The 18376-nt window shown below is 41.5% G+C and overlaps 1 protein-coding gene across 1 annotated transcript in view; it reads right to left on the bottom strand.

Moving 5' to 3' along the window:
* Positions 1-17101, bottom strand: part of RFX8 (regulatory factor X8) — a 42350-nt gene extending 25249 nt beyond the window's left edge. The window contains exons 1-4 of the mRNA XM_077810005.1: positions 17039-17101; positions 14533-14594; positions 10152-10238; positions 3546-3609 (exon numbers count right to left, since the gene is read on the bottom strand). Coding sequence (XP_077666131.1) covers positions 3546-3609; positions 10152-10238; positions 14533-14594; positions 17039-17101 — 276 coding nt within the window. The remainder of the gene's footprint in view (positions 1-3545; positions 3610-10151; positions 10239-14532; positions 14595-17038) is intronic.
* Between the last annotated feature and the right edge of the window lie 1275 nt (positions 17102-18376).

The following is an 18376-nucleotide window of genomic DNA, read 5'->3' as shown; positions in this document are numbered from 1 at the left end:
ATGAGGAGAGGCTGAGGGAACTGGGATTATTTAGTCTGCAAAAGAGAAGAATGAGGGGGGGATTTGACAGCTGCTTTCAACTACCTGAAAGGGGGTTCCACAGAAGATGGATCTAGACTGTTCTCAGTGGTGGCAGATGACAGAACAAGGAGCAATGGCCTCAAGTTGCAGTGGGGGAGGTTTAGGTTGGATATTAGGAAAACCTTTTTCACTAGGAGGGTGGTGAAGCACTGGAATGGCTTACCTGGGGAGGTGGTGGAATCTCCTTCCTTAGAGGTTTTCAAGGTCAGGCTTGACAAAGCCCTAGCTGGGATGATTTAGTTGGGGATTAGCCCTGCTTTGAGCAAGGGGTTGGACTAATTGACCTCCTGAGGTCCCTTCCAACCCTGATATTCTATGAATCTATGATCAGAAAGGACCATCATGATCATCTAGTCTGATGTCCTGAATATTGCAGGCCACAGAACCTCACTCACCCACTCTTGTAATACTCTGGCTGAGTTACTTAAGTCAAATCATGATTTAAAGACTTCAAGTTACAGAGACTCCACCATGGACTCTAATTTAAGTCTGCAAATGACCCGTGCTGCGGAAGAAGGCAAAAAAAACCCAGGGTCTCAGAATAATCATCTTATTCTTGTTTTCACTATAAATACATCTAAGTGCTGGTGTTAGGCAAAGTGAGGATTCTTTGTTGAATCTTTAAAGCTGGTATGTACTGTTCCTCTGGAAACAGCTGGCCTGGTAATTGTGTGCGTGTTCAGTGGGTAAAGGGCTGGACACTGCAGGGAATGCTTGGAGGACGCAGGGGGTTGGTGGTGCCTGTCACTCCCTGCAGAGAATGAGCAAATTCCTCCTCGGAGGCCTGAAAGGTAGGAAGTGCTTGTGATGCCAAAGGCTATTGGTTTCAGGGAGCTGATCCACAGCAGGCAAACACAAGATTCCTTCATGCTAAGGCCAGGTGGCAGTGAGGTGCCTCACAACGTTGGGTACCCCCGAGGAGTGTCATAGTGCAGAAGCTTCCAAGAATATTTTTTTGAGATGTGCCAGATATTATATGCACATGGGTTCTTCACAGATTATTATATCTATAAATTCTATATATAGCTCTGTGAGCTAGGGGATTGAATTCTGGCTCCATGAAGGAGGATCACAGAACTTCCTGCAGGAACTTAAATCACTGGAGGGTATCACAGGGTAGCTGGCTCTGTGGATAGACTAAGCCCAGCAACCCTGGACCAGAACAGGTAAACCCATTCCAGGCAGTTAAAGAGGGCTGGGCTATCCCTGGGTCTATAAAGGATTGCTAGTGGGGAACTAGGGGAGATTGATTGAGACAGGTTGTGCTTTGGGGAGGGGAGACCCACACTGAAGTGGAGTTAGCTCCTGAGGTGGGTCCCTGGAGCAAGGGAAGCATCTCTGGGGCTGTTGCTACAAGAAGAGAGCAGAGCTGCCAGGGAAACTGCCAGGAACTGGAGTGCCAGAGACCCCTGGGAAGGGTGGCCCTGAAACCTGGGGCCAAGGCAGGGTGACCTGACAGCAAGCATGAAAAATCAGGACAGAGGGAGTGGGGGGTAATAGGAGCTGATATAAGAAAGACCCAAAAATCAGGACTGGCCGTATAAAATCGGGACATCTGGTCACCCTAGGCCAAGGATTGAGTTAAAATACTGTTTTCTGTTTGTTTGCTATTTATGTTAAGGAAATAAACTTCCTTGATAAAGACTGAGCAGGGCAGTGCATGTTTTGGAGCTGGGGAGAAGCTGACGGGGTAATCAATGCAAACTCCCGATGCATAAACAACTATGCAGAAGTAACACCTCTTGGGGGGAATTGCATGAACAGACATGAGATGTTAACCAAGAGGGCAAAACCCTGCTGGAAGGGTCTACATGTAGAAGATGGGTGACACCTGGTAAGCTTGGCATGTATGTAGACTGTTTATTCATTTATGATACATTTTCTCTGTAATGCTTTTCTTCTAAATAAATATACTGTGCTCTATGCAAGTTGGCTGATCACTGGTAAACTCTGTCAGAGCCCTGGGAGAGAGCAGAGCAGGCATTACACTAATCTCAGATTGCTGGGATAAGTAAGGAAACTGCAACCCTAAAACTCTGGTCTGGAGGGCCAGGAATGCAGATTCCCACCCATAGACAGATGATTGCTACAGGCAGCAAAACCTGGAACTGTGACACCTCACCTATTCACTGGAAGGTAGGTAAAAGGAACAGGTATGGGCAGGCTAGAAATCCAGAGCCTAAAGAATATACATTTTTTTTCACAGAAAGTATTTAGTGATATGTGTATCCTATGCACCTTTTCTATGGGTATGTCCACACTGCAATGTAAATTTAGGGTTAGTGGGACTTGAGTCAGCTGACCCGTGTTAGGGAACCCTGGGCTTGAGCATCTACATTGTATTTAAACTCTATGTTAAGACTTTTCTAACCCATGCTGAAACCTAGGACTCTGGGATCCACACTGCAATGCGCATACCCAAGTAACCATATCCCAGAGTCCCTACTACCCTGACCCAAATGTGGCTGCTCTACCCTAGGACTGTAGCGCACTGTGAGAAAACTTTACCTCCCATCCTGCACATTACCAGGAAGCAGCTCACTTTGCAAAAGGTTTGACCCTGGGTCCCAGCTTGACTTGAGCTTGGACCTTCCAGGCCTGCAGAGTCCAGAGCCCTAGCCTGGATTAGCTCAATTGCAGTGTAGACATAAGTGGGGTTAACCTTGCACCTGGGCTTACACTATAGTGTAGACATACTAACACATTTCATAATCATGACATTCTAACTAATGTTAAGTGTATCTGGCTCTGCTAGTGAGGTTGCTGGATATAATGTTGTCCTGTGTCTGCACGTTTTTCATCTATCATCGGTGCATACACTTGTAATACACTCATTGCCATATCCAAGTGCTCTACAAAAATAAGGGATACATCCACACTCCTCCTTTCCCTCAGTTTAATCAGGGTTCTCATATTGGTCACATCCTGTTGACAGACTACCAAGAACTCCAATGTCAAGACAACTCCCAGCAGTGTTATTTCAGAAACATCTGCACTAGCAGGTGAGCTTCGCATCAGACCCTAATGGTCGAGAGGGTTTTTTTTTTATAATCCTTTGGCAATACTTGAATTCTTGTCATGCCAATACAGTCTCATTGAACTGTACTGATTCAGGCTCAGCAGCCCGATATTTTGTGGAAATGAGTCTAAGTGTGGACCTGCACAGCAAAGGCCATGTCCTACTAACACCGATAGACACAAACCTGGGCTCTCTTAGCTACAGCTTCCACATTAAGCCTACCTAATGATTTGGGCAGACAGTGAGGTGACGAAAAATATTTAACCAGTAAGTAAGCAAAAAAATAAGTAGCCAGCAAATGAACCTATACACAGAGATATACTACTTTAAAGGGTATTAGGGGCAAGCTGCACTTTACTAAGACATAATGTTGTGATCGTTTTAGCTCATTAAACCATTATTGATCTTTCAGTTTTGTAGTAAATCCACTTTATTTGATACTCACTGTTCCTTTTCTGTAGCCGTTGCGCTCATAATTTGCTGCATCCTCAGAACTGGAGCCATCCCCACTGTGGTGGAATACACATAGCATAACTCCAATTTTAAAAACTGTTGGCTTATTAGGTCTTTAGTATGAAAATGATCTCTAACTGGCTAGGTTATCAGACTGGGACTGACACAACCATTTGTGTAATAATAATAATTTTAAGAAACAACCTCTCCCTCTTACCACTTTGTCCCATGACTTTTAGTTTATTAATTGATTTTCTAAATGGGTTGATTTCTCAGATCTTAATTAAAAAATCATTATGCAAATAAAATCAACAAACAGGCCATTTTAAAATGCAAAGGTAGGTGATTAGGTTTTTTTAACTTCTTGTGCCAAATTCACTATTTTACATTAGTGGATGCAGCTCCACTGAAACAAACACACAAAAGAACTACAAACATGTAAATAATGAAAGGGGCCCTTTTTATCATCTTGATCACTTTGATTGTACATCCCATCCCTTTCCCCCCCAATCCTTTATGGTCAATTTAGATTGTACATTGTTCAGAGTAGGAACTGGTTCTTCAACTTTGTAATGCATCAGAGGTGTCCCACAAGGCTCAGCCCTAGTCCATCCTACTAACATTTATATGAACTCGAGGAAGCTGGTTTGACAACATAGATTGAAATGCCAAGAATGTGCAGAAAATATGTAGCTCTACCTGTTTTACATCTGCTGTAAACAACACCATCTCCCAGCTCTCTCTGTGGTTGTGATCAGCTTCAGCCAGCCAACCAGGCAAAAGAGATGTAGTACGAGGGTGACCAGATGTTCCGATTTTATAGGGACAGTCCTAATTTTTGGGTCTTTTTCTTATATAGGCTCCTATTACCCCCCACCCCCGTCCCAATTTTTCACACTTTCTGTCTGGTCACCTAATACTGATAGGAAGAAGGAAGTATTTTGAAGAATTTTCATAGCTTTCGGTCCTTTTGGACTCCTCAGTGTTTTTGGAGCATAGTCACGGTTGTGTAAAAAGTACACTTCCACTTACAGCTGGCCAGAAGCCTGCATTAGGGCTGTCCAACCAGACACAGACCTCATGATAGTGATCCATGCATTTGTGACCTCAAGACTTGCTTACTGCAACTCATTATGTGTAGGGAGAAAGCCACCCACCCTGAAATAACTCAAACTAGGGAAAATGCAGCAGCATTATCTACTTAGGGCATGTTAGTCACTACAGAGACTATACCAATTTAGTATGTCATCATAGTTGTGCCATCACAGCCCCGTAGTGTAGCTGCAGCCTACTCTGATGGAAGGGGTTTTTCTGTCAGGTTAGGAAAACTCCTCCCCGAACAAAGTTATCTGAGGGATGGTCTACACTGGGAACTTACATCAGAATATCTAAGTCTCTTGGGCATATAAAAAATCCACACCCCTAAAGTAGGGTTGCCAATTTTGGTTGGACATATTCCTGGAGGTTTCATCACATGACAATCTTTAATTAAAGATTAATCTTTAATTCCTGGAGACTCCAGGACAATCCTGGATTGGCAACTCTACCTCAGAGACATAGCTATGCCAACGTTACCCCTGGAGTAGACAGCATTAGGTCAACAGAGTAATTCTTCTGTTGACCTAGCTACCATCTCTTGAGGAAGTGGATTACCTACACCAAGAGGCCTAGGTAGTGTCTACACTGAAGCAGTAAAGCAGCGGCTGCAGCTTTGCCGCTGTAGTGCGGTGGGTGGTGCTCAGCCTTTCCAGACCACTTTCAGGAGTCTAATTTGTCTTGCATAGCCCCCAGTTACACCTCACTTAAAAATACAAAAGTGTCACAGCACACTATTAGTGGTAAATTGCTTACTTTCTCATTTTTACCCTATAATTCTAAAATAAATCCATTGGAATATAAATATTGTACTTATTTTCAGTGCATAGTTCACAGAGCAGTATAATGTCATTGTATGAAATTTTAGTTTGTACTGACATTGCTAGTGCTTTTTATGTAGCCTTTTGTAAAACTAGGCAAATATCTAGATGAGTTGATGTACCCCCAGGGGCATGCGTACCCCTGGTTGAGAATCACTGCTGTAGTGGTTTAAGTATAGACAGACCCTAAGTTGACAAAAGGACTCTTTTTTCATACCCTGCCGCATGTAACTATACTGAATCAACTTTTCAGTGTAGTACAGGCCTTAAAAACACAAGTTACTAAAAACACATTATCCCACTGCCCTGCTGTTTGCACTGGCTTCTCATTAAGAACGGAGGCCAATTCAAGGTCTCAGCCCTGATATTTAAAACCATCCATGGGACTGGATCTAGCCACCTGAGAGATCACCACTCTGATCTGCCATGAAATCTCCATTCCGCTAGAAAAATAAAATTGTTGATCAATGACCATTATGGTCCACGACCTTAACACTATGTATGTTCAATAATATGTTTAAGGCCTTAACACCAACACTATCCTAGAATCAAGAGCTTTTTAAGTTGGTGAGAGAAAAAATGAAGAAACTTAGAACTAGAAGTATTTCCTGTCATTTATTTTGTTAATTTTGCAGATTTCTAAAATCTGTTTAAAAAAAAAAAAAAAAAAAAAGGGATTTTCAGTTCCTGCTCTGAGAAGGTGGCCAGCTGTATCTTGTGCTGCTGCTACTATGGCAACACATCTCAGCCGTGCTCTCGCTCAGTAGGCTGGCTGGCACAGCGTGCTTGTTCTTGTGCTGCCCCCCTTCATTAGGGCCAGTCAGGCAACATGTGAGTGTGCGAGCTGCTGCCTAGAAACAGACAAATGGCAGCACTCTCCCTCCACTCAACAGCCAGATGAAAGCTCAAAGATAATTAAGTGTAAACACAGTCTGATCTCTGCCTTGGAAAAATTAACATATATGTGACTCTACTGTTAGCAAATATTATCTTTATTTACCCAGTACCCGAAAGTGAGCTAGGCATCACACAGAACAGAGAGTGAGGGAAGTTCCTACCCTAATGCACTTACCATCTAAATAAGGTCAAGAAAGATGTAAGTGAAAAGGAAAGAAAGAAAAGGAAGTGGGTAGAGGAAGGGGAGGATGAGTAACAACAAGATCATCTGATATTTATTCATTCCTGTTAATGTGTTTTTGGGGGGTTTGGGGGGTAACTGCAGTTGAAACGGGAAAGAAATTGTGGGGAAGGGACAATATCATAGGCCTGAAAGAGGGGAAGAAAAGTGACAGAGGAAGACTGAGGGGAAAAGAGGAAGAGGAGGGTGGCAGGTGAAAGAGCCTCTCTCAGACTCCTTCCAGTTGGAGGAGCAATATAAAGAGTTTTACATAAACAGTATTAAGATTAGATTCCGTAGCAGATTCAAGATCAATTTCCATTATTTAGAAGAAAATGTTAAGATCTTCTTCGACATTAATTTATTAATTAATCACACCAGATTTTGGAAATCTCCAACTCCAGTCTTTCATATTTTGATATTTTTAAATATTTTGCCAAAAAATATTTTAAATTATTTTAAAAAATGATTAAATGTTCATGATGGTTTTTGGAGGGCTTGGGGGCTACAAATAGCTATAACGCTAGTTGGAATTCTTGGATTTTTTGAAAATGTTGATGTAAATTTTTTTTAAGTGAATTTTTTACCAGTTTATCAGCTTTAATTAGACCCCATATGTAAGATGATGGTGATTTCAGAAAGTAACAGACTCAACAGGGAGGCCTGTGAAAGTGAGTTAATACTATTAGGACAAACATGATCACACTTTTTGTTATACTTCTCTGTTATAACCAGTAAAAGGAGTTTATTTTATTTATTTATATTTATCAAATCTCAAAATCTCTCTTGAAACTGGAAAGAGGTCACTACATTGTCATTTTCATAGCTGCTCTCTCTCTGGAGAATGTCTCTTGATCACCAGGGTATAACCAAAGAAGAGACCTGTTTTTCAGGGGCTAAGGATATCCTTGGCAGGGAGATGAAAATGGGAAGAGGGGCCCCACAGTCAGTGTAGTGACACAAAACTTCCAACAGGTAGCCTCCAGCCAAACACCTAGATCTGCAGGTGTTTTGGTCCAATTTCAGCTGCTTGTTTTAGGGATGAAGGACAAACTGCAGGGAAGCCAGAGCCAGGGAAGCTGCTGGAGCAGGTGCTGCAGTCGCTGTTGGGCTATTGCACAGCAGCTCCCCCCTGTGGCTAAGCCGAACCCAGCAGCAGAGGCAGTGCCAGTTGGATGTGGTTTCTTCAACAGAAAGGAGCTAAGGAGTGCATCCAAATGCATCTGATGAAGTGAGCTGTAGCTCACGAAAGCTTATGCTCAAATAAATTGGTTAGTCTCTAAGGTGCCACAAGTCCTCCTTTTCTTTCTAAGGAGTACAGTGACTAGAAACTGTTACTTCTTTTCCAGGAGGACAAGGGTGCTGCAGACTGATGCACTTATTTGCCACATTCCTAGACAGGAACCAGGAGGCAAGCTCCCCATGATGGCTGCTCTAAACCCATGTCTATAGGTAGCTATGGATACTATTTGAATTTGGGACTCTCTGAGAACAATTTGTTTATTCTCCGAATAAGTATTTGTTAGTTGATCAGCTACAGAACCTGATCCTCCACTCTATTCCACCAGTTTTATGCCAGCGTCATTCCTCTGACTTCAGTGCAGTTACACTGCTGTAAAACTGGTGTAACAGGGTGCACAGTCAAAGTGATGGGGTCTAATTTTCCATTCCCTTGCAGCTCATATAGTCATTTATAGTTAGGGTGACCAGATGTCCCGATTTTATAGGAACTGTCCCAATATTTGGGTCTTTGTCTTATAGAGATGCCCATTACCCTCCACCCCCGTCCCGATTTTTCACACCTGCTCTCTGGTCACCCTATATATAGTATCATAAGTATTTATGACAGGTTTCAGAGTAACAGCCGTGTTAGTCTGTATTCGCAAAAAGAAAAGGAGTACTTGTGGCACTTTAGAGACTAACCAGTTTATTTGAGCATGAGCTTTCGTGAGCTACAGCTCACTTCATCAGATCTGATGAAGTGAGCTGTAGCTCACGAAAGCTCATGCTCAAATAAACTGGTTAGTCTCTAAAGTGCCACAAGTACTCCTTTTCTTTATAAGTATTTATATGGCTCCCATTACCATAGTATCTGAGTGCCTCACAGTCATTAATGTATTTATCCTCACAACACCTCGTGAGGTAGGCAAGTGATATTATCCCCATTTTACAGATGGGGAATGAAGGCACAGAGAGACTAAAGTCACATCTGTACTGCAAACAGCAACCAAAGAAAAAGAAAAGAAACCCATGGCAGTGAGTCTCAGAGCTTTGGTAAACTGTGCTGCAGGGATATATAGCTGTGCAGACATTTGGGCTTGGGCTGGAGTCTGGGCTCTGAGACCATCCCCTCGGCGGATTTCAGAGCCCAGGCTCTGGCCTGATCCCAAATATCTACCTGGCTATTTTTAGCCCCAGAGCACAAGGCCCAGTCAGTTGACCTGGATTCACACCGCAGGGTTGGGGTTTTTTTGCAGCGTAAACGTACCCTAAACGACCATTTGCCCAAGGTTACGCAGGAAGACAGTGGAGAAGCAGAGAATTTAACCCAGGTCTCCTTAGTCACAGCCTAGCACCCTATCTGCTGGGACATCCTACTCCTCCTGTAGAAAGTGAATGAGAAATGGGTGCAAACACTGTTAATGAGTGAACTTTGATTTCGTAGCATTTTATATCCACTTTGCACAGGCATGAAAGTGCAAGTCAGTGGAGAATCAGCCCAACAGTTGCTTATTTAAACTATTGGCCTGATCCTGGAAATAGCAGGCATAGGGCTTACTGCTATGAGTACTCAGGACTACTCATGGTGGAGAACTGTGGATCTGATCCTGCTCCTATTGCAGTCAATGGCAAAACTTCCATTGACTTCAATGGGACACGATCAAGCCCTTTGCCCATAGACAAGAGTCTGCAGGAGTCTTACATTGTACCATATTTTTAGACTTTTTATTTTTCACATTTAATTTGTTCTCTTCTGTTGTGTGTATTTTCTCACAGTTGCATCCTTTTTTTGGCTCTCTTTTTAACTCTAAAACTGTAATACAAAGGAAACCAAAACAAAAGTAGGCCTTTTCAAAGTAAAGACTATCCCGCATTAATTTGAATGGTAAGAAACAGAAAACAAAACTACATATAGAATGCATTTCAATAAATCACAATTACTGTAAGTGCCAATACATTGCTTAAATTGTGAGGATTAGCAATCAAGATGCACTAATATGATTAAACAAGTGTTCACACCACTGGTGCTGACCACTTATATTTTTGCTCTTATTTAGTTTCTCAGCATTTTTAAGCTCTTGTTTTAGTTTTGTCATAGATTTCCTGCACTTAAGAGCCATCTGCTGAAAATGTCAAGTGCATGGAAGTGTGATTTTGTGTTCAATTAGGTGTGCAACTGCCACTTTTTAAAACTGGAGCCTTTGTATTAATGACAATATTTAATTAGATTGCATTATTATAGGAAAATGCAATTCTGTTATCAATTTTCAGTAGGCAATGAAGCAGATTTTAAAGAAAATTGTATTAATGCACCTTTTATAATTAAGAACATTTAAATCCAAACCTGTGATTTTTTTTTTTAGCCAGAAGATAGCAATAATGAGCATAGAAGGAAGAGCTCTTCTTGATATGTATTCCATCGTAGTGATACCTAAAAAAATACAAAATGTGATGGACTGACAAGTATACAGTTTGCAAGACCAAGTCATCTCTGAACTCACATCTGTATTCTGCAAGCAGCTCGCAATTCTTTTGAAATAAGAAAACAAAGGTAGAAAACTGTATTTATTTTTAAAATTGTTTAAATCTTATTTTGTCTAATGTTTGAATAAGCACATTTTGACAAACTTTTTTTTAAAAAATAACTTTACAATCACTTTTTAAAACAGCCTTTGTAATTTAATAATAATAATAAAATAAAATAAATAAAAATAAAGTGTTTGTTAGTTTTTAAAAAACTATCAACCCTGGAGCAGTGTGGGGAGTGCAGCCAACCTATACAGCAGAAGCACAGAGACTAGGGCAGGATCCTCATTGAGGTCAAAGAAGCTACTTCAGTGGAGTTACATGAATTTATACCAACTGAGGATTTGGCCTCCCATCTCCAGTCATGGAAGATTAAAACCACTTTCGGTTAAGGATGCCACCTGTCCAGTTGCTGCCTGAGGAATTAAATGTCTTGTTTTTTGAAATCCCCCACGAAGCACTGGCACCTCTTGTTGATACTGGGGTGGTGTGGAACCACTGTTCACACTGCTGTCATGCCACTGTACAGCTTCTGAAGTGCCATTTCCCCACTGGCTTTTTACCTGATACCTATTGGACAGTAAACAATACTTAGTGGGCCCAATTCTGACCATACTAAGCCAGCAGAGATTTCCCCTTTCCTCAGGGTTACTCTCTCATGGACAGGGCCGGCTCTAGGCACCACCAAACCAAGCCCGTGCTTGGGCGGCACTTTTCAAGGGGTGGCACTCTGGCCCTTTTTTTTTTTTTTCCGCTTTGGCTGCACTCTGGCTTTTTTTTTTTTTGGCGCTTGGGCCCGGCCCTGCTCATAGAGTTTTAAGGCCAGAAGGGACCACTAGATCATCTAGTCTGACCTTCTGTATAGCACAGCCCATCAACCCACCCAGCAACCGCACACTAACCCAACAACTAAAACGAAACCCCATGGGCAGCGGATATAATGGGCCAGGGAAGGCTCTGGTTTCCCTGTCTGGAGCCGTTGCCACAGGACGCTGGACTGAGGCTGCTTGGGCCAGCCGGGGCTGGCCTGGGATTAGGGCCGGCCTGGGGCTCCTCAGGTGGTGGGTGAGGAGGGGGCTCAAGGTTCCAGCCAGCCCAGGACTTCTCCCACTGCAGGAGTGGAGGGGTGGGGGGGCTCCGGGCTCCTGCCATGGGGGGTGGGGCCTCATGCAGAAGGGGCAGGGCATGGGGCTAGCCTCCCCAAAGGGGAGGTCCATCTGGCGCCCATGATGAAACCAACATATTACAACCCACAGGAGACTAGTCTATTATGTGCCACAAGTAGAGTATAGGAAAGAACATGGTGCACCAGTGCCTAAGGCCCCACAATATCAGGGGAAATGATTGATATACCCAGATGGTCCTGGCAAGTGACTCACCCACAGGCTGCAGAAGAAAACAAAAAACCTCCAAGATGACTGTCAATCTGACCTGGAGGGAAATTCCTTCCTGATCCCAAGTATGGTGATCAGTTAGACCCTGAGCATATTAGCAAGCCCCAGCCAGCCAAGCACCTGAGAAAGAATGCTCTGTGCTACTTCAGGGCCCTGGCCCTCCCTGCATTGTGTCCCATATCCAGATGCTTCAGTGGAAGAAGATTAAAAAAAAAAATCCCCCCAAGTATACTAGGGGCGGGGAGGGAGGAACTTCCTTCCTGACCTCTGCTGGGTGGCTGGCTAAAATCCTGAAGCATGAGCTGTAGGAACATAGGACTTAAACCAGAGGTGAACTCCAGAGCTGTTGAACCTAGCCCTCATCATCATAATAAATAACCCTGTCATGCAACTGCACTCAAATTTATCCAGCTCTTTCTTAAAACTAGTTAAGTGGTCTGCTCCCACAACTCCTACTGGGAGGCTGTTCCAGAACCTCACCCTTCTGATGATTAGAAACCTTCTTCTAATTTCCAGCCTGAATTTGTTAATGGCCAGTTTATACCCATTTGTTCTAATGCCAACATTGTCCTTTAGCATAAATAACTTTTCACCCTCTCTAGTATTTGCTATCAATAAATACAAATGGGGATTAATTATATCCTCCCTCAACCTTCTTTTTGCTAAACAAGCTGAGCTTGTCCAGTCTACTCTCATAAAATAGATCCTCCATTCCCGTGTCATCCTAGTAGCTCTTCTCTGCACCTGTTCCAGATTAAATTAATCTTTCTTGAACATGAGTGACCAGAATTGTACACAATATTTCAAGTGAGGTCTTACCAGCACCTTGTGCAATGGCATTAATACTTCTCTATCTCTACTGGAAATGCCTTGCCTAATCCATGCTAGGATCACATTTGCCATTTGCCTTTTTTACAGCTGCATGATATTGGTGGCTCATTGTCATCCCGTGATCACCTTAAGTGTATGACCGAGCACTTGGTACTGTTGAATTTCATCCCATTTCTGTTTTTTGAGTCTTCAAGATCATCCAGATTTTCCTGTATAATGTTCCAATCCTCCTGTGTATTGATGTTGCCTCCCAACTTAGTATAATCAGCAAATTTCACTAGCACACTCCTACTTTTCATATTTAATAAAAATATTGGATAAGATTGGTTCCAAGACTGATCCTTGAGGAACTCCATGAGTAACTTCCCTCAGTCCGATAATTCACCTTTCAGCACAAAACAATGCCTTCTCCAGTTTAGCCAATTCCTTATCCACCTTACTATGTTTCTACTGAGCCACATCATCCCTAATTTAACTAATAATTTTCCATGTGGCATTGTGTCAAATGCTTTACTGAAGTCCAAATATATTAGACCTGCTGCATTTTCCTTACCTTACCCCCTTCAAAAAAACCCAAAACATTATTTTCTAAAAGAAGAAAATCAGGTTACTCTGGCATGATCTTTCTTTGGTAAACCCATGTTGCATTGCACTCCCTTTACCATTTACCTCTACGAATTTCATTATTCCTCCCTTCACAGTTAGTTCTAAAATCTTGCATACCAATGAAGTCAGACTAAAATTGCCCAGATCACATTTTTTCTCATTTATTAAATATAGGTATGATGTTAGCTATTCTCTAGTCATATTGTACTACCCCCAAATAGATAGATTTATTAAAAATCCTTGGTGCAATACTAGTAATCCCCTGTGCCAGTTCTTTCAATATTCTGTGGTAGAAATTATCCGGTGTCCCACCCACCCACCCCCCGCCCCGATTTGAGTGCATGGCATAGAACCAGTGTAGGCAGTTTGTGTACCAGCCACCCCTAATCCCAGGTTAGGGGATGTGTCAGACTGTGCATGTGAGTGTATGTCAGAGCTTCACTGTGCTGATACTATGCTGGTGTAAAGGACCTAGTTTGCTCTGGCATCAGCTATGTGTATTAGTCAAAAATCTAATGTGAGAATGGCACCACAGTAATTGAAAGTGATGGGGCCAGGCTGATACAGAAGATTTGTTAGACAATCTAAGTAAACTATGCCACTTTCAGAATCAGTATTTTAATTGCAGTCCTTTAATCTTTATTAAGCAAAATTCTCATGCAATTGGCATACCTAAAGGCCTTGAAATAAAATCATTTTTTTTCTTCTGTTCAGCAGTTATGAATTTGGACATTAAATCAATGGATTAAAAGTCAATGGGACTCAATTCTCTCCATGCTCTGTATGGGAGTGGGAGAGGGGAAAATCCATCAGGGAGCCAGTAACAATTTATAACAGTTCCATTATGAGCCAGATTGTGAAGGGCCACTCAATGGGTGCACAGGGACAGAAGAGACTCCCTGCCTTTAGGACCTCTTGCATAGGACTGGTCAAAATAAGAGTCCTTGGGCTTACCTGATCACAAGAATCACTCTGCCTCCCTCAGACACAATGCCTCTGGAGTGCCTTACTAGGGTAATGAGCTTCTGCACCCACCTAACACAAGTCGGTGCTTCAAAAGCACCAGAGTACTTTAAATAGTGTTTTTTAAGTTTTAAAAATTAAAATTATCTTGAATTCATATGCTAAAAAACAGCTTGGATATGGTGACTTTCATTAAATTAATCCTACTTTAGTTTACTGGTAACGCCATCAATCACAATACAGCTGTTCTTGTGATTACAGACATTCAACAAGAACCTCAGCTAGGGTAGAGCAGGGTCTCAAGTAAACAGAGCTGAGGATACAGTTATTTATATTATTTCCCCCCCAAAAAGGGTGTAATTAACATTTTAAAATAAAGCAGTAAATGAAATAAATAAATAATACCTGGCACTTCCCCTTGTGCCCAGCCTTCTGGTCCCCAGATCTGGGAAAACTAAGCGAACAAGCTAAAAAACACAAAAGATAAGAGTTACCTGGGTGAGTCATTAACATATAACGATTTATCTGATTTGTTTTCCTCTAATTGTTTCCATTACTGCACATCCCCTCACAAACTGCTGTGATACCTGTTTTCCCAATAACACTCAAATAGTAATTGCTGAATTAGCTGGTGTGCATCTCTAACATGTTGCCAATATGAAGCCCAGTCTGGCACACCTTACTCAGTCAAGTAGTTCTTACTCACACAAGTAGCCCCAATGACTTTAGTTAGCCTTCTCACGCTTGCAGGATCGGGTTTGACTTATCAATTTTTTTTTTATCAAGTTCATCAAGTTGCCGAGTATCCCTTTGCTCATATTGAAGGAAATGTGAATTGAAATCATTTGGCGCCTCTCAAGATTAGCACCATGTAAGCCTGTAAGTGTAATAATCCAAATTGCTATTATTACACACACAGTAGGAGTATGAGCTATCTTATAAAGCTACAGACAAAACAAGAGAGCTCATGCTACCTTTCCTTTTTAGAACAGGAACAGATTATCAAATACACAATGCATCTACTCTAGATAAACCGTGGGAGTCTTCGTTGTCCAGGGTAGGAACAAAATGAATCAAGTATGAAGTTGTTTGGTGTCAAAGGCCTTGTCTATACTAGACATTTTCCCCCCCAATTGCCCTAAGATGCAGCTCCCACATCGGTAGTAATGATGGGAGTTCTAATGTAACCACGTTGGTAGTGTCTGCCAGCATTTTTACCACCGTGTTACCTCTATTTGATTTAAACTGACTTTGATGACACAGTAGTAAAAATAAAGGCAATAATTATACAGCAATTAAACTATAAATAATAAAAATATAATAAAACTATACAGCAATTAAACACCTGCAGCTGGCCCAGGTCAACTGACTCGGACTCATGGGGCTTGGGCTGCTGGGCTGTAAAACTGCTGTGTACACATTCAGGCATGGGCTGGAGCCTGAGTTCTGGGACCCCGTAAATGGGGAGGGTCCCAGAACCCAGGCTCCAGCCGAAGCCCAATCATGTCTATACAGCAATTTTTAGCCCCACAGTCCGAGTCCTGCGAACTCAAGTCAGCTGACCTGGGCCAGCTCATAAGCCATGCCACAGGTCTTTTATTCCAGCATAGACATACCCTAAAGGTCTTGGGGTGAAATCCTCGCAATGAAGTCAATGGTAAAATTCCCATTCACTTCAATAAGACAAGGATTTCATCCCTTGACTTGTCTACACACCAATTTGCACTAGTTTAACAAAATGTGTCTTTTAAAACCCATTTAATTAAACCACTGCAAGTTTGTGTGCCATATTTTGGTTTAAGAGTTGCTTATTTTGATTTAGCTTAATCCTGTGAAACAACAATAAACTACTCTGAAACTGAAATAAGAATAGCTACATACAACTTGTACAACTAAACTAAACTGATTAAAAAAAATACTTCTACTTAAACAGCGGCAAGTAAGTGTGAAGACAAGGCCTAACAGCTTGAATACCAGTGGAGTTGCACCAGTGGTAGCAATAGTGGGAAATTTTGAGCAAAAAATGCATAGGGTAACCATAGTCAAAAATGTTATTTTTTCTTTATTCACATGAATAAAGTTAAGCAGTATGCATCTGTTTGTTAGGACTGAATGATTTGGGTCTTAAAAAATAATTCCCCTGTTGGCTATAAAAGCTCCAGACTATTTGAAGAGTGACATTGTCTAAAGGACTTCTTTTACTCCTGCATCTTGCTTTGCTTGGATGATTCTATAAACACACACACATTCTGTGTGTGGCGCAAAATCTTCATAAGTAAATTTAATTTTTTTTTAAACTGATAAACAACATGAAGACCAGGATGCTTTGCAGCATCAAACCTGGACAAAAAAAATACAGTGCTAATTGTTTATATAAAATATAAAGTTTTCAGTCTACACCTGAGAGGTTTGTTGGTATAGCTATACTGGCAAACCTTCCTACTGTAGACACAATTTAACTCTTATACCAGTTTGAAGAATAAAATAAGCTGTCCTAGCAAAAGGACTTTTTTGCCGGTATAATTTCATCTATGCTGTGTCTAGAGCTTTTGCAGGTATAGAAATGTCATTTAAAAAAAAAAATCACATCTCTAATCAACATTACAAAACCAGTAAAAGTTTTGAATGTAGACCTTACCTCAGAGAGAAAATAATGCAGATAAAATTCCCCAAGCAAGCCAAAGAGGGTATTATACCAAGAGATAGGATAGCAGCTTTCAAACAAAATCTCTCCCAGAATTCTACATTGAAGGTATTTTATTGCATAACTACTTATCCTTGTCTGTAAATTAAGCTCCCTTAGTTTGCAACATGATCAAACCCTGTACAAATATCTCTTTATGAATTTACACAAGGTCTCAGCCCATTATCTTAAACCCCATATATGCTATAAAAGCAATGTGCTTTGTACCTTTCCAAATGTAGCAGGATTTACTTGAGTCTGAGCATTCTGAGTGCAATTCTCTATATACATTTCATAAAGTAGACAACGGGGTATGCTGTATCCTTCACAAACATAGAAATTATCCGCTATCCTTTAAAACAAAATGGTACAAAATTTATATCAAATTATATAGTCAAGATTAGAATGTTAAATGTTATTGGCCTGATTCTGATATCACTCCAGGTTTACACTGGTACAACTCTGCTGATTTCCATAGAGTTATTCTTAATCTACAACAGTGTGAGATCAGAATCACATCCACTACTTCTACGTGGATCCATATTCTAAAGAAAATGGTACATCCTCACATATATGAATAAGAGACTGTTCTCAGGTTCCTTTGAATTCCCATTGGAAGACCTATCAGTTCATACGTATCAAGAGGTTGTGTGAATATACTCCACAGAGCAACAAACCTATCAGATACTATGCAGGTTTTTTTTATACTATAGTTTAATAGTATCATAACAAAGTTAAAACTGACATGGAAAAGTATTAGTATCTCTAAAATGGGAAACTACTGTGATCTTCTAATGTATAATGCAAATATAAAAGGCTCCACAACCAAATGTAATATATTAATTATCTGTTTTCATTTTTAAAAGATGCTGTATAACAGGGCGTTACAAAAGTTAGACCTTACCAGAATACAAAGGGCCAAATTCTACTCTCATTCACACCTGTGAAATTCCACTGATTTTAGCACAAGTATAGAAGAGAGCAGAATTTAATCTGATATTACTACTCAGTATCACTCCTGATATCCAGACTGCTCTTGATGTGCTTAAATCAGGGAATTGGCAACCTTTGGCATGCAGCCCATCAGGGAAATCTGCTGGCGGGCCAGGATGGTTTGTTTACCTGCAGCGTCTGCAGGTTCAGCTCATTGCAATTCCCACTGGCCGCGGTTCGCCGTTCCAGGCCAATGGGGGCTGTGGGAAGCGGCGACCAGCACATCCCTCAGCCCACGCCACTTCCTGCAGCCCCCATTGGCCTGGAACGGGAGTTCCGCCGAACCTGCGGCCGCTGCAGGTAAATAAACCGCCCCAGCCTGCCAGTGGATTTCGCTGATGGGCCGCATGCCAAAGGTTGCCAAACCCTGGCTTAAATGCTTGTCCTTGGGCCAAATCCCACTCACCTTACTCACCTGAGTGGTCACATTAAAGTAAAGTAAACTACTTGTGTGAGTAAGATGAGGAAGATTTTGAACGTAGTTTCTTGTTAGCCTAAGTTATTATCACCACCAGAAAAATACAGTTTAATTAAGGGATAATGCCAATGGCATCCAGGCTGTCTAAGAATAAT

The sequence above is a fragment of the Eretmochelys imbricata genome, chromosome 1 (assembly GCF_965152235.1).
Source record: "Eretmochelys imbricata isolate rEreImb1 chromosome 1, rEreImb1.hap1, whole genome shotgun sequence".
Lineage (NCBI taxonomy): Eukaryota > Metazoa > Chordata > Testudines > Cheloniidae > Eretmochelys > Eretmochelys imbricata.
The sequence above is the reverse complement of the archived record's forward strand: the minus strand, read 5'-3'. Positions and strand labels throughout refer to the sequence as shown.